The sequence below is a fragment of the Polyodon spathula genome, chromosome 19 (assembly GCF_017654505.1).
Source record: "Polyodon spathula isolate WHYD16114869_AA chromosome 19, ASM1765450v1, whole genome shotgun sequence".
In the NCBI taxonomy this organism is placed as follows: domain Eukaryota; kingdom Metazoa; phylum Chordata; class Actinopteri; order Acipenseriformes; family Polyodontidae; genus Polyodon; species Polyodon spathula.
In genome coordinates this window covers 16,939,016-16,965,397 of record NC_054552.1, presented here as the reverse complement: position 1 = coordinate 16,965,397, position 26,382 = coordinate 16,939,016, and the positions used below count along the sequence as shown (strand labels likewise).

At 38.8% G+C, this 26,382-nt stretch overlaps 1 protein-coding gene across 1 annotated transcript in view; it reads left to right on the top strand.

Annotated features, from left to right (window-relative positions):
* The window catches only part of LOC121294272 (CUGBP Elav-like family member 4), a 324,915-nt gene extending 299,207 nt beyond the window's left edge, over positions 1–25,708 (top strand). Inside the window, exons 11-13 of the mRNA XM_041217837.1 lie at positions 4,677–4,820; positions 12,059–12,206; positions 25,241–25,708. Coding sequence (XP_041073771.1) covers positions 4,677–4,820; positions 12,059–12,186 — 272 coding nt within the window. The 3' untranslated portion in view covers positions 12,187–12,206; positions 25,241–25,708. The remainder of the gene's footprint in view (positions 1–4,676; positions 4,821–12,058; positions 12,207–25,240) is intronic.
* Positions 25,709–26,382: the final 674 nt, after the last annotated feature.

Here is a 26,382-nt window from a genome sequence, read left to right as displayed (position 1 = left end):
AGTCTACTTTGAAGGTATACCTGGCAGCAATATCAGTGTGCCACGACAAAATTGAGTTGGTGTCCCCTGGGGTACATTTCCTGGCAGTACAATTTCTTAAAGGGGCTCGGAGTCTTCGTTCTCCCATGAAAAGTATGGTCCCCAAGTGGGATCTAGAACTGGTACTGCGGGTCCTTATGGGTCCCCCATTTGAGCCCATGGCGTCAGCAGAACTGTGCCTTGTTTCATTGAAGGTGGCGTTTCTAATAGCCATCACGTCTGCCAGACGAGTAAGTGAGCTTCATGTGCTATCCGTCGATGACACACGCATGGCTTTCATGGGAAATGACTCGTGGGTAACATTACGAACAAATCCAGCATTTTTGCCAAAGGTGGTATCTTCATTCCATATCAACCAGCCGGTGGTGTTGGAAACTTTCAGACCTCCCCCGCATGAGTCAGAGGAGGACCGTAGGCAGCACACACTTTGCCCAGTTCAGGCTCTGCGTTGTTATCTGGAAAGGATGTTGTCTTGGAGACAGTCCAACGAGCTGTTTGTCATCACAGTCACAGGATCTCAACCCTAATGAGCTGTTGTGGGAGCAGCTTGACAGTATGGTACATAAGAAGTGCCCATCAAGCCAATCCAACTTGTGGGAGGTGCTTCAAGAAGCATGGGTGAAATCTTTTCAGATTACCTCAACAAATAAAACCAATTCCAAAATGTTTTTCCAATATTACAACAGCAAGAGAACATTCAAAGAGGAGGTTAAATGTCTAAGAGATACAAATGGCAAAATCGTAGATGAAGAAAAAAAAATAGCAAATATATTAAATGATTACTTTTCACAAGTTTTTACAAAGGAGGATATGGACAACATGCCGCACATGTCATCCATTTCCTATCCAGTTTTAAATAACTTTAGCATAACCGAGGCAGAAGTGTTAAAGGGACTAGGAGCTCTTAAAATAAACAAATCCCCTGGGCCAGATGAGATCCTCCCAATAGTACTCAAAGAAATGAAAGAAGTTATTTACAAACCGCTAACCAAGATCATGCAACAATCTCTTGACACAGGGGTGGTACCGACAGACTGGAAAATTGCAAACGTAATACCGATCCACAAAAAGGGAAACAAAACTGAACCAGGTAACTACAGACCAGTAAGTCTGACTTCTATTATATGCAAACTTATGGAACCTATAATAAGATCCAAAATGGAAAATTACCTATATGGTAACAGGGTCCGGGGAGACAGTCAGCATGGTTTTAGGAAAGAGAGATTGTGTCTAACTAACTTGCTTGATTTTTTTGAGGATGCAACATCGATAATGGATAATTGCAAAGCATATGACATGGTTTATTTAGATTTCCAGAAAGCTTTTGACAAAGTCCCACACAAAAGATTAATTCTCAAACTGAACGCAGTAGGAATTAAAGGAAACAAATGTACATGGATTAGGGAGTGGTTAACATGTAGAAAACAGAAAGTACTGATTAGAGGAGAAACCTCAGAATGGAGTGTGGTAACCAGTGGAGTACCACAGGGATCAGTATTAGGTCCTCTGCTATTCCTAATCTACATTAATGATTTAGATTCTGGTATAGTAAGCAAACTTGTTAAATTTGCAGACGACACAAAAATAAGAGGAGTGGCAAACACTGTTGCAGCAAAGGTCATTCAAAATGATCTGGACAAAATTCAGAATTGGGCAGACACATGGCAAATGACATTTAATAGAGAAAAGTGTAAGGTACTGCACGCAGGAAATAAAAATGTACATTATAAATATCATATGGGAGATACTGAAATTTGAGAAGGAATCTATGAAAAAGACCTAGGAGTTTTTGTTGACTCAGAAATGTCTTCATCTAGACAATGTGGGGAAGCTATAAAAAACGTCAACAAGATTCTCAGATACATTGTGAAAGTGTTGAATTTAAATCAAGGGAAGTAATGTTAAAACTGTACAATGCATTAGTAAGAGCTCATCTTGAATATTGTGTTCAGCTGTGGTCACCTCGCTATAAAAAAGGTATTGCTGCTCTAAAAAGTGCAAAGAAAAGCGAACAGAATTATTCCGGGTTTAAAAGGCATGTCATATGCAGACAGGCTAAAAGAATTGAATCTATCTTGAACAAAGAAGACTATGTGGCGACCTAATTCAAGCATTCAAAATTCTAAAAGGTATTGACAATGTCGATCCAAGGGACTTTTTCGACCTGAAAAAAGAAACAAGGACCAGGGGTCACAAATGGAGATTAGACAAAGGTGCATTCAGAACAGAAAATAGGAGGCACTTTTTTACACAGAGAATCGTGAGGGTCTGGAATCAACTCCCCAGTAATGTTGTTGAAGCTGACACCCTGGGATCCTTCAAGAAGCTGCTTGATGAGATTCTGGGATCAATAAGCTACTAACAACCAAACGAACAAGATGGGCCGAATGGCCTCCTCTCGTTTGTAAACTTTCTTATGTTCTTAAATTGACAACTAGAATGCCAAAGGTCTGCAAGGCTGTAATTGCTGCAAATGGAGGATTCTTTGACGAAAGCAAAGTTTGAAGGACACGATTATTATTTCAATTAAAAATCATTATTTCTAACCTTGTCAATGACTATATTTCCTATTCATTTTGCTATATTTCCTATTCAAACTCATTTCATCTATGTTTTCATGGAAAACAAGAACATTTCTAAGTGACCCCAAACTTTTGAACGGTAGTGTATGCTCAGTGATTAACGGTCAGAGAGGGCTCTTTCCCATTTGGTAATGGTTGTCATTCTCTTTCATGGAGTACAACCAATGTGTACAGCCCGGGTATATAACAAGAACAGATGGTCTCAAATAATAAACAAATATCCATCCCACTATAATACAAATATTGTCACCAGTCCTGGTTGAGTGCAGTAGTGCTTGTGGTGAGTGATACAATTTTTTATATTTGTGACAAAGGTGTAGTGTTGTCCGGTTTCGTGCTGGCCCCTGGTGACAGCTCCGGAACTGTGTTTACTGTTTGGTAATGTACAAGACAAGATGAGACAATTACAAACAAACAAAAACACTCTTTTATGTAACAATACACTTTTACTGTCCTTCTGGTTCTTACTCACTACAAACCAATGCGAAGGAACAGTTTACGATTCTCTGTCATCCTTATTTGCTGTCACACATGACCCCTTGGTAAACGAATGCAGCTGCATTTACAATCTGCGGCTGCTACATTATTTCCCTTCCGGGTCAATAGATTCTTGCAACAGAGTCTCGACGACTTCCAGACTGACCGACTTCCCGACCCGGGGAAAGAACTGTCAGGCCAGCCTGTCCAAAGAACTCTGTTCTCGCCGCTTAGCATCTTCACAGGTCGGGAGGTAGATTTACAATTATTGTACTTCTGTCACAGTGCATTATTATAAAACATCTCTTAGGTCTGATTTTCACACCATTTTTATTGTCAATTCTAGCTGACAGCAAAAAACATGGATGAGTTGATGTTGCTAAATGTACGAAAACACACTGGATTTTTTGGGGGTTGGGGAAATGAAGCAATCAAACCTGAAGTAATTCACGAGATGCAAGTGGAATTTGTTTGTATGAACTATGCACCATTCCGTGGCAATGGGAAAATTCATAGAAATGGAAATCAAGCTTTATATGTTCCAATAACCCATTTCTTTTCAGATGTGCTCCAGTAAATCTACTTTCTTTATCGAATTGAGTTGTCAGTGACTGACACACTGACAATTTGAAATGTCATGCATGAGCCTTGTTCTCTAAAAATGATAAAAATGACCTTTAAAAAGAATGGTCACTGAATTCCTATAGTTCATGAGTAACTGTCTGATAATGCACTGTTAGGCATGAAGCGCTACATGAAACGTTCATTACATGAAAGGTATCAATTATTTAACAACCACTTATCAACATCTAAACAGGTATCATATATTAACAGCTATTACATCTTGCAATTGATAACATTAGTAGCACTGTCCTGAAAAGAAACTTAGTAATGCATTTATTAAATAAAGTTGCAACATAGTGTATAAAGATATTGAGAAATGCTGGTCTGGATTTAGTTATGTTTACAGTGGTTGTATCTAACAACATAGTTTGCCTGTCATGCACTTCAATTCACTGTGCAGTAGATCTCAAATGGGCAGTGTTGTTGTTTGTGCTTTGATTACAATGTACCAGGCTTTCTAATAGTGGTAACAGAAAATGCTTCTGAAAAGACTCCTGGGCCAGGGTGGGTGTGGAAGCATATCAGTGTTGCACAGTGTACTGAAGCCCACAGGAAAGGCATTGTGTAATGAAACCAAACATCAGCCTTGAGGAGTCTTTTCAGAAGAAATTTGCACTGGAATAGTTTGTAAACAAATAGTGATAAAGTAGATGCAGCACTAGAGAATGGCAGAGAACACACATCCATCAAAGGATATTTAATAGGGGAGTCATGACATATTAGGAACATGAACATGATTTAAAGCAAGGCTGGCCAAAGTTGGTCCCTCCACTCCTGGTCTTTGTTCCAACCCTGTTCTAAAATTTGTAATTTAACCAATTAAACCTCCATTCAGACCCTGAAGTTATTATTGATCTCATTTTACCTGTTAACCCTGAATAAGAATGGCCCTCCAGGACACCCCTGATTTAATGTATTCTGATTTGGTTTTTCTTTGCTGCTGCTCTCTCTCAGGGCCAGAGGGCTGCAATCTGTTTATTTACCACCTGCCCCAGGAGTTTGGTGATGCAGAGCTCATGCAGATGTTCCTGCCGTTCGGCAACGTCATCTCTGCCAAGGTGTTCGTGGACCGGGCCACCAACCAGAGCAAATGCTTCGGTAAGCACCAACATTTTCTGACCGCGTGTGTGACGCGGATGACAGAGCAGCATTGGCTTCCTGTAATACAAGTGGACAAGCTCGTCAGGAAACTATTGCCATTTAAAATGTATTACAGCATTTTCCCTCGCTTAGATTGGGCTCTCTGCACTTACTCAGACTGCACTGCCGAGCCCCATGGAGAGACTAAAAACAGCATGTTAAAAGCATGACACAGATTGCAAAGAGAGGCAGGGTTAAATACACCAGGTTTCATTACTATCAGGAGCTGACTCTGATTGGAGGTTGACATGAATGGGGAATTACCTTCTTAGTACAATGTCTGCTTGACTTTAGTGAAGGTTGCAAAGATTTTCCTGTTAATTAAATGAACATATTACATTCAAAACAGAAGGTAGGAAGTACTGTTTAAGCAGAGGATTATAAATGGCTGTTTATCAGGTGACATAGTAACAAATTTAAAACACATGGAACTTTAGGTGCTGATTTCACCCACTAGCACTATTCTTGGACTACCTAATGTTAACTTGGGGTAGGTGGTCCAAGAGCAGCGCTAACCAGGACTGTGAAACAGCTTATAGAAAACATGTATTTTTGTAATGTGTGTGTGTGTGTGTGTATATGTATATATATATATATATATATATATATATATATATATATATATATATATATATATATATATATACACACACACACACACACACACACACCACACACACACACACACACATACATATATATATATATATATATATATATATATATATTATATATATATATACAGTGCCTATAGAAAGTCTACACCCCCTTTCAAAATTTTCACCTTTTGTTGCCTTATAGCCTGGAATTAAAATGCATTAACATAATTTTTTTTTTCATTTATCTACACATCCTACCCCACAACTTCCAAGGGAAAAGAAATATTCTAGAAATGTGTAGAAAATTAATTAAAAATAAAAATTTAAATAGCTTGGTTGTCCTCCCCCCTTGAAATAGCAATTCTAAATTAGCTCAGGTGTAACCAATCACTATCAAAATCACACACCAAGTTAAGTGGTCTCCACCTGTGTTAAATTGTAGTGATTCACATGATTTCAGGATAAATTTGGCAGTTCCTGTAGATTCCCTCTGCTGGGTACTGAATTTCAAAGCAAAGACTCAATCATGAGTACCAAGGCGCTTTCAAAAGAACTCCAGGACAAAGTTGTTGAAAGGCACAGATCAGGGGATGGCTATAAAAAAAAATATATCAAAGGCCATGAATAAGAACTGGAAGGTGTATAGCACCACCAAGAACCTGCCTAGATCAGGCTGTCCCTCCAAATTGGATGAACGAACAAGAAGGAGACTGATCAGAGAGGCTACCAAAAGGCCAGTGTCAACTTTGCAAGAGCTACAGGCTTTTATGGCCATGTGATAACAATATCCCAAGTGCTCCACAAGTCTGGCCTGTATGGTAGGGTGGCAAGAAGGAAGCCATTACTCAAGAAAACCCACTTTAGACAAAAAGAGTATATATATTTGTAGACTGTATATATACATACATAGTGCAACATAGAAAGTCACGGAGTCACAAGTCGTTCACATTCACATGTTGTTAGTGCCTCAGTTTCCCGTCAGTGCCTCAGTTTCATGCATTTAAATTATTTTTTTCCACTTATCTACACACCATACTCCACACTGTTAAGGGGAAAAAAAGTTTTTATTGAGAAAAAATGATATATTAAACATACAAAACTGAAAGATCATAATTGGATAAGTCTCCACCCCCCTGAGTTAATACTTGGTGGAAGAACCTTTGGCAGCAATTACAGCTATGAGTCTGTTGGGATAGGTCTCTACCAACTTTACACACCTAGATGTGGCAATATTTGACCATTCTTCTTTACAATACTGTTCAAACTTTGTCAAGTTTCTTGAAGAGTGTTGATGGACAACTATCTTCAAGTCATGCCACAAATTTTTGAGTGGATTTAGGTCGGGCGCTGTCTGGGCTACTCAAGGACATTTACCTTTTTGTTCCTTAGCCACTCCAGTGTAGCTTTGGCTGTGTACTTTGGGTTGTTGTCATGCTGAAAGGTGAACTTCTGTCCCAGTTTCAGCTTTCTTGCAGAGGGCAGCAAGTTTTCCTCAAGGACTTCTCTGTACTTTGCTCCATTCATTTTCCCTTCGATCCTAACAAGTGCCCCAGTCCCTGTCGATGAGAAACATCCCCATAACATTATGCTGCCACCACCATGCTTCAAAGTAGGGATGGTGTTCTTTGAGTGATGCGCTGTGTTGGGTTTTTGCCAAACATAACGCTTTGCATTTAGGCCAAAAAGTTTCATTTTATCAGACTACAAAACTTTTTGCCACATGGCTATAGAATCTCCTCTGTGTTTTTTTGCATACTTCAAACTGGCTTTCTTGAGTAATGGCTTCCTTCTTCCCATCCTATCATACAGGCCAGATTTGTGGAGTGCTTGGGATATTGTTGTCACATGCACACTTTGACCAGTCTTGGCCATAAAAGCCTGTAGCTCTTGCAAAGTTGCCATTGGCCTCTTGGTAGCCTCTCTCATCAGTCTCCTTCTTGCTCGGTCGTCCAGTTTGGAGGGATGCCGTGATCTAGGCCGGGTCTTGGTGTTGCCATATAACTTCTACTTCTTAATAATCTTCTTCACTGTGCTCCACGGGCTATTCCATGCCTTTGATATATATATATATATATATATATATATATATATATATATATATATATATATATATATTTTTTTTTTTATACCCACCCCCTGATCTGTGCCTTTGTCATGGAGTTCTTTTGAAAGTGCCTTGGTGCTCATGGTTGAGTCTTTGCTTTGAAATGCACTACAGGAACTGCTGAATTTATCCTGAAATCATGTGAATCACTACAATTTAACAGAGGTAGATGCTACTTAACTTGGGTGTGTGATTTTGAAGGCAATTGGTTACTCCTGAGCTAATTTAGGATTGCTATTACAAGGCGGATGGACACTTATCAAACCAAGTTATTTCAGTTTTTATTTTTAATTAATTTTTCTACAAATTTCTAGAATATTTTTGTCACTTGGAAGTTGTGGGGCAGGATGCATAGATAAGAGAAAAAAAAACAATTTTAATGCATTTTAGTTGCAGGCGATAAGGCAACAAAAGGTGAAAATTTTGAAAGGGGGAGTAGACTTTATATAGCAATGTACCTGTGGCTTCGGGCCTTATAGTCCCGTGGTGGTAACTATAGTTCTTCCCTCGGGGACCGTAGTTTCTGACTATACACCTCCTCTCCAGTCCATATTATATATATATATATATATATATATATATATATATATATATATATATATATATATATATATATATATAGTAGGGACAGTTAATTAAAGTCAATTGAAGACGTAATTTTTTTTTTTTTGCACAATTAACGTACGCTAGGGTCAGCGCCGTCGTAACCTAATTCACCAGACTCACGTCAATAACAAATTTATCTGTCAATCCGTGACTTGGTACATTACCTCGTTTCGTGACTTTTATTACTGGACTGATTTTTGAATTTTTTTTTTTTAATTTTTTTTTTTATGTTCTGACGGCTCACTGGACAGAAAGACGCTTACTTGTCTACTGTCAAAGTGAGTTCCAGTATCACACACAGTATCACATACGAATACATCTAGCCTGCTGCAAGCAGAACACGCCTTCACTTCTCAAAATACACAAGCAGCAGCTTTTCTGCTACAGACAATAACAATACAACAACAAATTAAACCCACCAGTTTTGGGAGAAATTCAGCATCTGCAAGCCCATGAATCAAGCTAAGTATGATAAGATTTATTTTTTAAAGGAGTAGGCTGTGTTGTTGCTTTTTTGTGTGTGTGTGCGTAGCACATAAAGCCTGCTAATTTTTCTTGTTAGTTTGCAGTTTTTGGATATGATGGCAAAGTTGTTTTTTTTTGTTTGTTTTTTTGTTTTTTTATCAAAATGAATGGTTCATTTCCTAGAAGTGCTTACTGTAGTTACATATTTTTAGTTTTATTAAAAAAATAAATAAATAAAAAAAATAAACTAATTTATTTCAGTCCACAATCACATTTAAAAATAGATCGCATGTTTTATTGTGTTGGTTGTATTTTAAAATTTGTGAATTATTGCCCCTATTAAATTTTGGTCACGGTCTCAATGGATAAATTTCCTGGTTAAATAAACGAAAATAATTTACCTAAAATATAGTAAAGTAAATGTCAATATTATTATTATTATTATTATTATTTAATAATAATAATAATAATAATAATAATAATAATACCATTAGTAATAAAATACATTTAAATTAGATGGGTGTAGTAAATGTATCAATTTAATAGATTTAAAAAATGACATTAACAAAGATATTTTTTTTAATCGTTTGACAGCCCTAATATATTATATAATATATGGAAAGACAAATGCCTGCCTCCACTTTATCCCCTAATATCCTATTTATGGTTTCTTAAGTTTAATAACATTTACCATTTATATCTTTTCAAGAGGTCAATAGAATCTTGTTTTTCACCACTTTGACTGTTCAATCACAGGCCTACAACAGTCATACACCATTCCATCTCTAGAAGTGTTGTAATATACAGCAGTGCACCAAAACATTTCTCTTAAAATGTCAGAATAAATCGTCACACATTGGACCGCCTATCTGAAATGCTATCTGCAGGCATCATATTAAATGATAAAAGCAGAAGACATGAAGACAGGGACTAAGGAGATATTTACTGCGGTGTTGAGACAGAGCTGAGTTATTTCAATAGGAACCCTTTTACCCCCCTTTTAACATGTTGACAGTGTATATGAAAGGAGATGTATTAAAAGTGCGGGGTCTGTTTGACAGGTCTTAGCTTCAGGTTTATTTAAAGGTTTGTAAAGCATAGCCTTATCTCTCCAGAGCTGACAAAACTCTGCCCTCCCTCCCCCCAAATTAAATTGGACACGTCTCGACACCATCAGATCAGCCGGCAGCTGGAAAATTCAGCCGTCAATCAAAGAGGTGCCTGATAAGAATGAGGTGGTCATGGCTCAGGAAGCCAGTGCTGCCTCTGAGCTGACACCCAGGTCATAACTTACTGGCAGGAGCCAGACACTCAGACACGTCAGCACCAACCTGAGACTGAGGCACACAGGCACATTCAGCACTAACTCTACCTTAAAGAAGTGATAGCCAAGGCTTTGACAGACCGTTTGCTTCCTTCTTATTATCCCTAGCGACAGGGATATAGTGGAGAAGCACTTATCCAATTGTGGTGAAACTTTCTAAGGATATCTGTGACAGGCTGGCAAGTGGATTGAGGCTCAGAGACAGATTAAAGCCAAAATAAAGTCCTTTTATTAAACAAAAGTAATCAAATAAACAGGCATTAGGGCCAACAGAAAAAAGGTTCAAAAATAAATAATCAAAATGAATTTACAAAAACAGTCCCGGTTCTTCCTTTAATTTAACCACAAAATCTTCCAACATAAAAAAAAAAAACAACTACTGCCAGCCAGGGCCTCTCCCCTGGCTTTTATCCCCTGTGGCTGGAGCCCAATTAATCAATAATTATTCAATTAGGGCTCCAGCCACATTCTCACACGTTTTCCTAGCAGGGAGAAATTTAACCCCCTCCCTGCCAGTTCCAAACTTGTTCATATAGACGGGGAGTTCCCCGTCACATATACCCCCCTTGTGCGTAGCACACATGGCCCCAACGGCCACCTCCCCCCTCAAGTCCCAAAGTCTTTTATCCGGTCCTAGGGATGGGGAGAAGTCCGTGGTCCATGGAAGCGGCCAAGGTGGAATGTCCATTTTTCCATCTGGTGTTCTCCCGTCGGGACTGAACCCCCATGACCGGGTGCCCTCTGGTGGCGGAGGCGGGAACGGCGGCCCGGCTCCCTCTGGTGGCGGAGGCGGGAATGGCGGCCCGGCTCCCTCTGGTGGCGGAGGCGGGAACGGTGGCCCGCCTCCCTCTGGCGACGCTGGACCCCCTGGCGACGCTGTCGACACTGGACCCTCTAGCGGTTCTGGACCCCCTGTTGCTGGTCCTGCTTCACCTGGGGTTGCTAAGGGCTTTGCTTCGCCTGGGGTCGCTGAGGGCTTTGCTTTCCCTGGGGTCGCTGCGGGCTCTGCTTCACCTGGGGCCGCTGCCGGCTCTGCTTCGCCTGGGGCCGCTGCCGGCTCTGCTTCGCCTGGGGCCGCTGCCTGGCTTGCACCGCCTGGGGCCGCTGCCTGGGGCCTCTGCCTGGCTTGCGCCGCCTGGGGTCACTACTAGTCATGCAGGAACGCAAGAAGTACCGGGGCCGGCACCTCAGAAAAGGAGGCTGCCAGCTACAAAGAAGGTGAGGGAGGTCAGGAGACCAGCTTCCCCAGCCGTACTTTCGCAGCAGGAAGTACATTGGCTGGAGCCCCACAAAGGGGAGCTGCCGGCCATGAAGAAGGGGGGGATCCCCCTGCTACAGTTAGGCTGGAGCCCCGGAAGAAGGAGCTACCAGCCAGGAAGACATGGGGGGAGGAGGACCTCCTACCATGGCCACCCCCATGGATTACTCCAGACCCCTCTTCTGGGACATTGAGACTGAGGGGGGAGGTGGCCATTGTGGCCATGTGTGCTTCGCACAATTTGGGGGATATGTAGCAGGGCGGTAGGAAAGCCCTGCTGTTTGACCGTATTGTTTGTTTATTTTTAGAACGGGGTCTCCCCCTCCGCCCCTGTGTTATTTTGTATTTGTTTATTGTGTGTATTTGTGTATATTTATAGATGACGGCGAACCGCCGTGCATTTTTGTTTTGTTTTGTATTGTTTTGCAGCGTGGATGGGAAGCCCCATCCACATTAAAAACCTTGTGCAGAAGGTAGCCATCTCCTGAATTAAGTGATTAATTTGTTGCTAATTGGGAGATTGTCACCTGTATAAAAACTCTGACAAAATTCCATCCCTAATGATAATGCACCCATCCACCACACCAGAACTGCGACAAATGGTTTGAGAAGCATGAGGCATGGTATCTTTCTATGGCCATTGTAATCCCCGCATCCCAATACAATTGAGCATGTTTGGGATAAACGTAAGCAACACATGTGTTATCACAATCCACTACCTACCTCTATATGCCAGTTGCGTGAAATATAAACTGTAATGACTGTAAACAGCAGTATCGGTGTTCCTACAAGACCTTTGTTTATTTTTCAGGTGTAAAGTTTCAGTGTTATTTCTTACAGGTTTCGTAAGCTTTGATAACCCTTCCAGTGCTCAGGCAGCTATCCAGGCTATGAATGGCTTTCAGATCGGCATGAAGAGGCTGAAGGTGCAGCTCAAGAGGCCAAAGGATGCCAACCGCCCGTACTGACCCCTTCACGCTTCAACCAGGTAGGGCAGCTCCTCAATCGCCCATACTGACCCCTTCACACTTCAACCAGGTAGGGACAGCTCCTTAACCACCCATACTGACCCCTTCACTATTCAGCCAGGTAGGGCAGCTCCTCAGAGGTCTGAGCAAGGTTGTTTCTGCTGCATGTAGTTTTGCAACAATAGCGATGCATGTACATAACATATTCTGTAATTGTTTATGAACAACATAATCCCAAATAAACCACTATAAAACAATGATGGGACTTTATATGTATAATTTTATTGGCAATGTAAGCAAAAATGCAATGATTTCTTTTAAAAAAACGTATACTGTAATTACTCATGTAGTATAGTTTCACATTGCGTTTATAATGCCACCATGCTACCATGTTACCACCATGTGGTAATCTGAATATTCATTTGATTTAATAAAGCTAATTCCAATATGATGTAGTAATATTAAAAGAAGCTTAAAGAAAATGTCTTCAATATTTTTTTTTTTTTTTTTTTTAATAATTTCAAGGATACACAACATGATACAGTATATAGCATGGTCAATGATGTCAATAACAGACTACAACACAGCCCAAAGCCTGCAATACAATCAGTATCACTTCAGTTACTACTAGGCTCTTCCCAGCAGATTTAGAGACAATTAGTAGTAATAGTTTTTCTTAGATAACCAATATATTTTAGACTGCAGTCTGACAACTTTATACCACCATATCCTCAAATAAACACACAGTCCTTCAACACAAGTGCTGAGCAGTTTAAAGGAACAATGTATACCAGATTCATTGAGTCGAATCACCCTTCCAAATCTCTACTCAATACAGACAAATTAAAACCAATTCTGCCAGTGTAGGTCAGTTCAAAACATTCATGTGAACAGATGCAATGTAAGAAACCACAGATTCTAGGAAAGGTTAGTTATCAAATATGTAGGACTATTGTTAAACACCTGTGTGCTGCTTTTACTATTACAGAAAGGCAGTGTGTTTTTGATTGAATATACCCAAGGTGATGTTTTATCTGTTATTTTATGTGCATTGTAATATTAGTGTGTTTGACATGGAGGTTTCTTCTTGCCCTGAGTCCTATTGGAGCGTAATATATATGTAAAGCTCTGATTATTTAACCAATTCATTTTTAAATATGAGTGAAATTAGGGGTTAACAACATTTTTTAGATTAATCCAACTATATATGTATATAATTATTCCTTTAGAAAAAGCTAAATATTAATTTAGTAAATCCTGTGGTTTTCATAAATTCTTGGTTGTGAAAAAATTGCCTTTTAAATGGAAAATGCAGCTTCTCCAGACTCACAGAAGACACAGCGATCGGAAGGGAGATCTAGATCTCTTGGAAAACATAAGAAAAGGCTGAGTTTAGAAATATAAGGGTGTGTCTTCCTACTGTAAATACAGTCCAGCAGCTGTGCCTTTCCAGAAATTACGTCAACAAGCAATCCAGCAACCGTACAATTCACAGCAAAAACTGGAAGTTCTTCTATAGGTTCATGCAATGCACAGTTCATGTAATGCACAGGTCATGTGACACACAGTTTATGTAACGTACAGTTCATGCAATGCACGGTTCATGTAATGCACAGTTCATGTAATGTACAGTTCATGTGACGCACAGTTCATGTAATGTGCAGTTCATGTAATGTACATTTCATGTAACACAGAGTCCATGTAATGCACAGTTCATGTAATGTACAGCTCACCTTCTGTTATGGTATATCTTTTGGGAAGCATTTTGGGTGGGCAAGAGACTCTTACACCATAAGAGACAAGATCAGCTACACATATTAAACTATAATAAATCATGGTTTAATTTAAAAAAAAAAACAATAAAATGTAACATTTATGTATATAACTTTCATAACCAAGAATTTGAGATAACATTTACTAAATTAAATGATAAAGCTTTTGTTTTTGTAAACCTTATTGTCTGGTTGAGAAAATTAGTAATTTCTACACTAAGTTTGCAGTCTTTGGCTGGACCTTCTGGGGGGTCACGTAAAGCAGCCAGTTCCAGGAGAGTGATCACTACTAATCTCTGCAGAGGAAGGGAATGGTGCACTAGCATAGTGATACACACCACTTCAAATCCAAAGAGACCAAGAATACCTCTGTGCTTTCTGTCACTAACCTCTTTGTTCTGCTTGGGTTTCGGCATGAAGTCAAAACTGTTTTAGGAATACAAAGAGCTAATAGAGAGTGTATTTGGTCTAATTGTATTCATTCCATTTAACTCCTGTTTTGTTCTGTCTGATGTGTTTTTGTCTGTCTTATCGTCTAATTTGCCTTTCTTTGTTCAGTGCTATTGTTGAGAAAAACTAGGACTCAATTTAACTAATTTCAACATAATTTAGACTCTGTTTCAGTGATAACCTGTATCAACTAGACCGTAGCACTGCAGTCCAGCTTGGCCTGAGTCTATCAACAGAGCCCAAACCCATGGTAGCGGTGAGCACTATCTCCTGGTCCGAGGGAAACTCCATAAGACCAAACTGTGGGAGTACACAGGTTCTGGAGCTGAACATGCTCTTAGCTGATGAAAGGACAACAAATAGTCTGATCTGATAGTTTACTGAGCTTCAGATCTCTTAAGCCATGTAGTCTTGTATTCTTCAGTCAGCCCCATTGCTTAGAAGGAGGGTTAGTAAGACTGCTGTGGATTTTACAAGACTGATCAGCACAGTGATCCCCAATCTGTATCTCCAGGTCTACTCAAATGTATTTCCTGGTTGTAATGAATATCTGGACTAGATTGGATCTTGAGGTCCAGTTGGTCTGTAGTTTAACCACTATTGTTAAAGAATGATTCTGTATCAATACAGGTCACTGTAATAACAGCTTCCCTAAATCAACAGAGGGAAGGATTCTTTTTTTTTCTTTTTTTTTTTTTTTTTCTTATGGGTCATATTAACCACCAAAGGAAAGAAATTCCACCACATCTTTTCTTCTTTTGCACCCAACCACCTTTAAACCAGGCAGGGCCAATCATAGCTCAAGATGGCCTTCCTGTTGCCTAGCAACCCTACCTGTCATGGGGGACAAACTCCCAAACCTGTAAGTTGAATCCATGGTGTCATTTGTTTTGGATGACGTCATGTGACGGGACTGTGACTGCGTTGCATGACGTGACGTCGAGTTTCTATATTTTCTATATATATATATATATTTTTATTTTTTTTTTGGCAATTGTGAAGTGCAGTTGATTAATGCCTTAGTAGTTATAGCTGTTGTAAGTAAATCTGAAGTGCTGATTGGTTGATCATGATCAAACGTGAACTTTGACCCTTTTGCTGTTGTAATGTGAATTTGTGTGTTTGTGTGGAATTCAATGTATATGATATTATTGAATATATATATCAACAAATTGCTTTTAAATTGTTATGATTTGTATAACTTTATCATTTATGCAATATGCTGATGCCCGTTTTTGTTAGCTCAAGAAGTTTTATTCAGTTTTGCAAAAAAGGACCTTTTTCATCCCTGAGCTAATTTTCTCTACAACTAAATGTGTTTTACAGCTGCTCTGTATATATGGGCTCAGTCCATTTGCAGAGAATGCTGACATCGAAAATAATGGGCCAAAACTTTTCATTTGTGTTATTTAGTTAGAGCTCCCTTTCCTCCCCCTTCACACAGACAAGTCTCGGTGTTCTTCACATGTTGTATAATTTTAACTGGATACCACTTATTTATTCAATAAATCCGAACTGTAAAGGACCCCAGTGCTAGCTTTCCCTTTGTGAGGCTTTTGTTTCCATTGTAAATCCAATCCGATCAAGTTGTTATAATATTAATATCACATCCTGTGTCCTTGCGGGGTGTCTTAACAGCTTCAGTTTTAATGAGCACAAGCCAATAAGGGGGGGACAGGTTTTAAGGAGCACAGGCCGATCAGGGGGGGGATCTAGACAGGATTTAAGGAGCACAGGCCGATCAGGGGGGATCTATATAGGTTTTAATGAGCACAAGCCGATCAGGGGGGATCTAGACAGGTTTTAATGAGCACAAGCCGATCAGGGGGGATCTAGACAGGTTTTAATGAGCACAAGCCTATCAGGGGGGATCTAGACAGGTTTTAATGAGCACAAGCCGATCAGGGGGGATCTAGACAGGTTTTAATGAGCACAAGCCGATCAGGGGGGATATAGACAGGTTTTAATGAGCGCAAACCGATCAGGGGGGATCTAGACAGGTTTTAATGAGCACAAGCTGATCAGGGGGGATCTAGACAGGTTTTAATGAGCACAAGCTGATCAGGGGGGATCTAGACAGGTTTTACTGTAGCAGTGTAAGCTACTATGGGCTCTTTTAAAAAATATACCTTTTCCAATCAGTTAGGGTCCCATTTTAATGTAATCATAGAGGTGAGTATATAACGGACGAAGCCAGTATAAATTGGAGACTTACCTGGTTACAGTAATGCCAGATTACTAGAAACTACTTCAGAAAACATTCATGACAGTACAACCTTTATAAATGTATTAAGTAGTTTATTACAATAATAGTTTATTATACATTGTACATATGTACATGTAACATGTATACATGTATATTTAATCTATTATATATATATATATATATATATATATATATATATATATATATATATATATACGGCCGGGATCTTTAAAAAAAAAGTAAACATCAAGTACTTTCTTTTAGATTATAGCAATATTTTTTCTTAATAATTGCACATCTAGATGCTTTGGCGTTAATTGTAAACCATGAAGAGTTTTTGAGTGCTGCCCTGTCACAGAGACAGTCTGGGCTTGTGCCTGTTACAGGTTATTCTGCTATCGACTCAGCAACCACATTCATTTGAAAATGAAATGTCTTTTTCTCAGCAAAGTAGGGAGTTAATACATATTTTCCTCAAACCAATGAACCAACTATCATCAATAACAATAAAGACTGGGTCAGGGCTATTTGTGGAACTGCTTTAGGTTAAAAGAATATTAATGAACATACGGTATACCTATGATACTGTGATAAGCCCCAATGACACAGAGACAGCATTGTTTACAGCAAGCCTGGTTCCCATTAAAGTCTCATTCCTATATACAGTGCCGAGAAAAAAGTTTGTGAACACCATTGATAATTATGGAAATTCCACAGTTTTACCATGATAGCCTTATTGAATCAAAAATATCCAATAGGGTTTATATTAACCAATTCCATGTCTTTTGAATCAAAATGATGTATGAATTAGACAAACAATGAGAAGTGAAGATTCAGGGTATGTGAAAAAGTAAGTGAACCCCTGGTTTTATCAGCTCAATTAAGGGGATAATTACAATCAGATGTTTAAATAATTAGGTATATCTTCAGGGGTGAGTTTGGGAGGGTCCACCCTATATAAAGATCATAAACTTTGTGAGTTTGGTCTTCACATACAGGTTTGTGGAAACACGTCATGCCACGATCAAAAGAAATCTCTGAGGAACTCAAAAAAAACGTAATTGATGCTCATCAGTCTAGAAAAGGTTACAAAACCATTTCTTAGGATTTGGGGCTCCACTAATCTACTGTCAGGCAGATATTCTACAAATAGAGAAAGTTCAAGACTACAGTCACTCTACCCAGGAGCGGTCGTCCTACCAAAATCACTCCAAGAACAAACCGGAAAATCATCAAAGAAGTCACAAAGAACCCCAAAGTAACATCCAAGGATCTGCAGGCCACTCTTGCCATGGCTAATGTGAGTGTTCATGACTCAAATATCAGAAAAAGACTGAACAAGAATGATGTTCATGGAAGAACAGCCAGGAGGAAACCACTGCTCTCCCCCTAAAAAGAACATTGCTGCCCATTTGAAGTTTGCCAAAGAGCACATAGATGATCCACAAAACTTCTGGAACAATGTTCTCTGGACAGACAAGTCAAAAGTAGAACTTTTTGGCCTCAATTAGAAACGTTATCTTTGGTGAAAACCAAACATGTTGGTGGGAGTGTGATGGTTTGGGGCTGCTTTGCTGCCTCAGGACGTGGACGGCATGCCATCATTGACACAACCATGAATTCTGCATTGTATCAGAAGATTCTAGAGGAGAATGTCAGGCCATCCATCCGTGAGCTGAAGCTTAACTGAAAGTGGGTCATGCAGCAAGACAATAGTACTAAACCTGTAAGCAGATCTACAAAAGAATGCCTGCACAAGAAGAAATTCTGCATAGTCGAATGGCCTAGTCAAAGTCCGGACCTAAACCTCATTGAAATGCTGTGGTAGGACCTGAAGCAAGCTGTCCATGCAAGGAAGCCCTCAAATGTCACCTAGCTGAAGGAGTTCTTTAAGGAGGAATGGGCCAAAATTCCTCAAAACCCATGTGATAGACCGACCAACAGTTACAGGAAACGCTTAGTTGAAGTCATTGCTGCTCAAGGGGCTGCCACCAGTTACAGAATCTAAAGGTTCACATACTTTTTCACACATGGATATTGAAAGTTGAATTATTTGTGTATAAATAAATGTTGAAAAGGTATCATGTTTTTGTGTCATTTGTTAGGACTTAGATTAAGATCTAATAACATTTTAGGTTTGAAATATGTGAAATATGTGAAAATCCTAAGGGGTTCATAAAGTTTTTCTCGGCACTGTAACACTGTAGTTGGGAACAATAGCTAACAGTCTACTTGTGTTATGCCAAATAACAAGAATACAAGTGTAGGTGTAATGGCTTTATGGGACAAATAGGAGCCATAACCAAACTGCTTTATAACCTGCTCCATGTTACAGTATAAAGGGATGCCTTATAAACAGGGAGCACTGCAACCCAAAAATATAAAAGGTTCTCCTGTTAACCACTGGTTAAAACTGTAAAATAATATTCTGCCAGATATATGAATAGTTTAACAGTACAGTCAATAAGCCCTTCTGAAAACATGCCATTGGAATGGCTGATGCCAAAAAAAAAATTGCTTGTAATCACTGCTTCTTCTTGCCTGTGCCCTTCCACCATGAAAAAGGTCCTTTTAGTGCAAGTCACATGTTTTAAGTTCCTACAGGCCAACCCTGATAAGACTGCATGATTCCTATTGAACATCTTTCCCATTTTCTAAATGCCCATCGCTGTCCTGACCCTTGAAAAGATGACACTTGGGACAGCTGTGAGGGCGTGCGTCTACCAGGGTTTGCCTTTTCCTCTTGTGCCTCGATTGTATTGTATTGGATACTCTCATAGATACACCCCAGGTGTGTGCCTCAAGATGATGGAACACTTGCAAATAGCATGCACTTCAATGCTACTCAGCATGCACATGTGCACAAATACACAAAGCCCATATGAAATGAACATATATGTGATGTGGTTGAAAATACAGCAACAATTATAATTTTCAGATCACATTTTCTCTTATTAAATTAAAAAATTACTGTTAGTAAATAATAAAATTGGTGCTTCTATAGTTTAAAGCGACTGTACCTTTGTTTAACAAGATATAAAATACTGAAGATGGTCAAGGTTTGTCAGGAGAGGGTTTCAGAACTCCTGAGACATCCAGAACTCTTTGAATTGCTTTTATTTGTCTCTGTATGTCACTGGAAGTATAAGTCACATTAAGTATATTCTTTAGGTTTCCTTCTAATCTTACACTATTTGGAATTTTGTGTTACAGCTAGTACTCAATACTACAGTTTCTTTACTGAGGTACACAAGAAATAAACAGAAAAAAATTTCAATTTTCAGCCTAGAAATACTACTGAATTAAAACACTTCCAAAGGTTTAATTAAAGGAAAAAAAGACATGCCTGTTAATTACACATTATTAACAATAGTAATGGCATTTTGTTCTCTCAGATGATAGCTGGAAAATATTAATATTTTTCAATATAGCACGTTTTTTGAAGTTCATCGGGTACACATATAACAGAGTATAACTATCGTCCTTAGTCATCACATCCTGATGACTTTTAAAAATCTATCCTGTGGCCTCAATTGCATCCAGTTACCCACAATTTACACCAGACCCCTGCAACACTGTGCCCCAAGTGGATATAAGATGCAACATCGATAATTAATCATTGCGAAGCATATGACATGGTATATTTAGATTTCCAAAAAGCTCTTGACAAAGTCCCACATAAAAGATTAATTCTCAAACTGAACGTAGTAGGGATTCAAGGAAACACATGTACATGGATTAGGGAGTGGTTAACATGCAGAAAACAGAAAGTACTGATTAGAGGAGAAACCTCAGAACGGAGTGTGGCAACCAGTGGAGTACCACAGGGATCAGTATTAGGTCCTCTGCTATTCCTAATCTACATTAATGATTTAGATTCTGGTATAGTAAGCAAACTTGTTAAATTTGCAGACGACACAAAAGTAGGAGGAGTGGCAAACACTGTTGCAGCAGCAAAGGTCATTCAAAATGATCTAGACAGCATTCAGAACTGGGCAGACACATGGCAAATGACATTTAATAGAGAAAAGTGTAAGGTATTGCATGCAGGCAATAAAAATGTTGACTCAGAAATGTCTTCATCTAGACAATGTGGGGAAGCTATAAAAAAAGAAAAACAAGATGCTCGGATATATTGTGAAAAGTGTTGAATTGAAATCAAGGCAAGTAATGTTAAAACAGTACAATGCATTATTAAGACCTCATCTTGAATATTGTGTTCAGTTCTGGTCACCTTGCTACAAAAAGGATATTGCTGCTCTTGAAAGAGTGCAAAGAAGAGCGACCAGAATTATTCCGGGTTTAAAAGGCATGTCATATGCAGACAGGCTAAAATAATTTAATCTATTCAGTCTTGAACAAAGAAGACTACGCGTGACCTAATTCAAGCATTCAAAATTCTAAAAGGTATTGACAATGTCGACCCAAGGCACTTTTTCGACCTGAAAAAAGAAACAAAGACCAGGGGTCACAAATGGAGATTAGACAAAGGGGCATTCAGAATAGAAAATAGGAGGCACTTTTTTACACAGAGAATCATGAGAGTCTGGAATCAACTCCCCAGTAATGTTGTTGAAGCTGACACCCTGGGATCCTTCAAGAAGCTCGGATCAATAAGCTACTAACAACCAAACGAGCAAGATGGGCTGAATGTCCTCCTCTCGTTTGTAAACTTTCTTATGTTCTTATGTTCTTAAGAAACACATGTTAATATTTGAATGAATGTGATACTTTTTAAATCCTGTAGAATGTTGCAGGGGTCAAACATGATTCTAAGAGCTTCATCAAGGTCACTGGAGAGCTTTAGACTTCTGGATTTTAAAATGTCACCATGATATGATGAATAAAACAGAGAATTGGTTAACTCTGATATGTCCTACCCGTACCAACCTCCCCTTTAAAGACTAGAGGTACTTATTTGAAAACTATGCAGTAGGGTAGGTGGGGCAGCATCCCTTTCATCTACAGCTCAGGTCACAAGGGAAATGAGTTTGGTGGACTCAAAAATTGCCTTCAATAGAAAGGAATCACAAATCACCTCCCAATTCAGCACAATTGGCAGTCTGATTGATAGGACTGAATGGCAGACAGGGGATTGCATATCTGTGCAGGGGAGCTCTCGTGGTGCCTGTCTGTCTCTATCTAGTGCATTGACCTGAAGTGAACTCTTAAATCCACTGCTGTTTTTGCAGGATATTTTTCTTTCCTTATTTTTACACCTTACGTACCTCCCTGTGTCTCCATTGTGTTCCCAACTGTTTAACTGAGTCAATAACATGTCCAATAAAAAAGAATAACCACATCGCCTCTCCTTCAGAGTAGAAATCTAGTGTGCTCTAGCATTTGAGTTTCTCCTTCATATGATGTGTTCTTCCTCCCCTTTTTCAGGTTGTCTCTTTAAAAGACAAAAAAGTAGACTTAATATTAAAGTCAAAAGAAACTTGTGTAGACAAGGTTTTGGCTACTGCTTTCATTAGTGAATATGCAAAATGTAGTCTCATCTATGTCTTTCCTCTCAGGATGGGGAGAGAATGGTAGTTTAACTCTCCCTGTCAACCAACATCTTTCCTGGGCATCTAGGAGATCTTTTTTCCTTGGCTAGCTTTCTAAAAGTGCCTTGCTGTTTAGTTTCTGTTGTTGAGACAGATATTTTGCTTGAAATGATTATAGTGACATTCTTAACAGAGAATGTCACTCCCTGATCAATGTGGAATCAAAATGATGAGAAAGTGTGTCTCATAGATTATGCCAACTATTCATTTAATTTAAATACTCTGAGCTTCCGTTATAGTGTTCCAGCGTTTATCAGTGTATTATTCTTATTGGTCACATTATGTACAACAGCTCAACACTTACAAAATCCATCAGGTAGTTTGAGGTGCATTGTAATAGACTGCCTGAATCACTGGTCGCTTGTTTCATAGACCCTGCTTATTACTTACCTTACATACGGAAACATTATGCGTCCAAAATGAGTGCCAAAATAGCTCAGGAAAACTGTCTGTAACTGTTGTGTCTAAGGACCATTTAGAACTATCAATGCAGAGCAACCACTGTGCACTCCTTATAAATATACACAGAAAACAGAGACCCCTACCTAAGTCATATCAGGTAGATTTGTTTTTGCACAGCCACTGGTATGTACTGAAAATTGTCTGGGGACAGACCAGTTTACTAGAGGGATAGTTTTTAGGGTCTTATTAAAAAAATAGTACCATAAGTACTAATTGTGGCTGTCTGTGTATCTTGACTTTATAACAATCTTCACCAAACATGCATCATACACCATTTGCCTCCTTTAGACATTTCTGGTTGCATTTGAATATAATCTGATCGCCTCTTGATTTTATACAAGTATTGTAATCTTTTACATAATGTGCACTTACTATACAATTATGAGGGCCATCTCTACATGCCTTCACTGGTTAAAAAAGTATCCAATCTGTCAACAAAAAAAAAAAAGAATATAAAGTCCAGGTGTTAAACTCATTTTCTGTATCAATTGAATAACTTTGGAACAGTCAGGCATTTATTTGCGTAGCTGGATTTCACAATATGAGACAGGCACTGCAGGGTGAGAAGGGATGCTGGAACATTAACAAGAGAAAAGAAAGCTGAAAAGAAAGTTTTAATTGCTAGTAAAACTGAGAAGCTGTCAGGAATGTGATGTGGCGGTCAGCCTCTGAGCTACCAGGCTAGATGCTGGCGAACTGAAATGGGATCATCGGTAGGGTCACCACTTGTTTTTAATAAAATTTCCAGCAGCAGTGCTGGATTGAACAAAGGCAAGAAGAAATTAAGTTAATGTGCTCACTGGCCCCAAAGGACCCACTTTCTATTTTTAGAGCCAAGCAGCTCCATAGCAGGGCTAAAAAAGATCAAACTTCATACCCAGTGTTGTTTGGATTTCAACACACTCAGATCCCAAACCTTTTAAACTGAGTTCCAGGTTCTGTTCTTCATGCTTCTGTTATATTAGTTTATAGACACAGGGTTCATTTTATTAAAATTACGGTGTTTCAGAATGTATGCACACACAGGGAGACAACAGTACTAGGGTATAAGGCACTGATGCACAAGTTTCTTACTCAATAAAATATTTAAACAAAATAAAACACTTAACAAAACAAAACGGCATAATAGCCAAAACAGACAGCCAAAACAGACAAGGAAAACAGACAAAACACCCAACCCAGAGTGAGAGATCCATGCTTCTTGTATACAGCTGTGCCGGGACTCGATTGCTAATCAGTCATTCAATTGAGTCCAGGCACGGTCTACACATGAACTATTTGGGAAACACCCATGCCCAAATACATCTACATTTTACATAATAATAATACCACACCCTGTGCACCAATACATCCATACATATAACATGAAATATGCACAGGGGCGGGGGTACCCCGCCACAGTGCCCTGAACATTTGAATTTCTGCAGCCCCAAGCCTAACTAAAAAACAGAAAAAGGAATTGGAAAGGAATTACAATAAAATAATGACTGCTTTGAAAAGTATAACTAGCATAATCTCAACCCAGACGTGAACCCTGTTCTACACAGTGGAAGCACAGGACCCCTGTACCATTCAATACTGAAATAGCAACCTAACGGCATGAGCCAGCCCTGTAAAGTGCATGGTTTTATCTTAATTTGCAAACATTTCTCTTCCTTTTCTTATCAATTTGTACCAATCAATTTGTGTGATAAAATCATATTACAGCTCAGTACTCACTTAACCCTAAAATGTAGAATATAAAGTAAACATACAACTTGTTTTTACTATCCCCTTGATATATGTATTACCATAAAGAGAAGGTGAGCAAATTTCAAGTGTCAGTTTTTTTTTTTTTTTTCCACACACATGATAGATTATTAGTATAAAGACCTTAATTGGTGTGACAATAGATATTTACACTGCTGGATTATATGGCCAACCAGCTAAAGTAATATTATTAGATGTGTTACTACATCAGTCCAGAACACAGTACAGGCTATCTAGCTTATGTGAATACACATTGTTATTTTGCCTTGATAAACAATCTTTTAAATGTTCAGAATCCTCAACTATGTATCCTATTTATGAGTTTCACAAGTTTGACTGTCCACGTTTAAAGAAATAAACTATATTTCTTATAAAATACATCTGTTTTCAAATATTTTTAGAATCACACACACACACACACACACACACACACACACACACACACACACACACACACACACACACACACATATATATATATATATATATATATATATATATATATATATATATATATATATATATATATAGGATTGTGAAGTGACAGTGATTAAGTTCTCTAACTACAGTTTGATGAATTGATACTACAGGTCTTAGAAATACTGTCGAACAAAGCAAAGAGTGTAAACTGGTACTGAATAGTGAAAAGGCAATGTTAGTCTAGGATGTATAATACAGTCTACAGTCGCTTTAAATGAATCCTGTTTCAATAAACATACATGTCTGTTCCATATGGTACAAACCTCCCTAATACACCCATTTGCTGAGTTTTTTTTGTTCATTGTTTTTGCTACCTAAGCCTGGAGCCAATCTGTTGTTTGCAGCCTGCCTCTTTCTAACTGCTTTTTTATTGTCTCTTGCAGGAGGATGGGCCATGGAGTTTACGAGTTCTAATTTCCACAAGTGCAGTATCAATACAAAGGCTCCTTGTTTTGCTACATATCATGAAGGAAGGTGTCTCTCTGATTTGGTTTTAGAAAGGCTAACAGAATGGAATGGATTTTGTTTTTTTTTTCTTTTTTTTTAACGGGAAGATTTGAAATTCTGCAGAGGAATGCTGGAACCATGATTTTGCTGCTGTTTATGAAATATAAAAAAATGACATGGAAGATACACACACACACACACACACACACACACACACACACACACACACACACACACACACACACACTAGCCAGCTGGCTTTTTGGTTTCTGTGCCTACTCTGGGGTTTGAAGAAGCCTGGCCGCAGGGCTTGAGGGTTTGCCAGAATGAACTACACCCAGACTGTTGAGAACCCTGGGATTATATACAAGACAGTCACATCATTCCATAGAAAATAGGGACCAAAGGACTAAATGCTTTTTTTAAAACTCTTACCTTGTAGCTGAAGTATTACAAAAAAAACAAAAAAACAAAAAAAAAAAAACATTTATAGTAGTTAAAAAAAAGTAATTGTCTTATGAAATCTAAGTTGGCTGAAATTGTTTGTCCCGGTAGCTGTTTGCTGTACCAGGTAGTGTAGAAAGTAGTTTTATTAGATTAGCCATGTCAGCCATTTTGTTTGGCTGTGGAGGGAAAAAGTAGATCAAATAAATCTTTATCTCTCTTTTAATTTTAGGGATAGTTTCATTTAGGGGTTACAGCCACTGGATTTCTTCTTCATTATAAGGGATGTTAATTTCATTGCGATTTGAGAAGAACACAAGAATATAAATATAGAGCTGCATTTAAAAAACAATGCCTTTGTAGGGCACAGTGTGGATTTCAGAGGCTTTCAAAAGGCCTCGGTTTGAGCGACAATCTATCGAAGAGACCAAGCAAAACAGACACATTCAGTTTTTTGCAATTATAGTTTAAAACTGCAAACACATTCTGAACTATATTTTAAAATGGCTATTAGAGAGCCTGACTGCTTCTGAAACTATCAAGAGGATGGAGGAAATTTGTGACCACACAAGCGAAAACAGTTTGGATATCTTGCAAAGAAAGGAGCAGGCTTTGGTGGAGCGTGAAGGCAGAG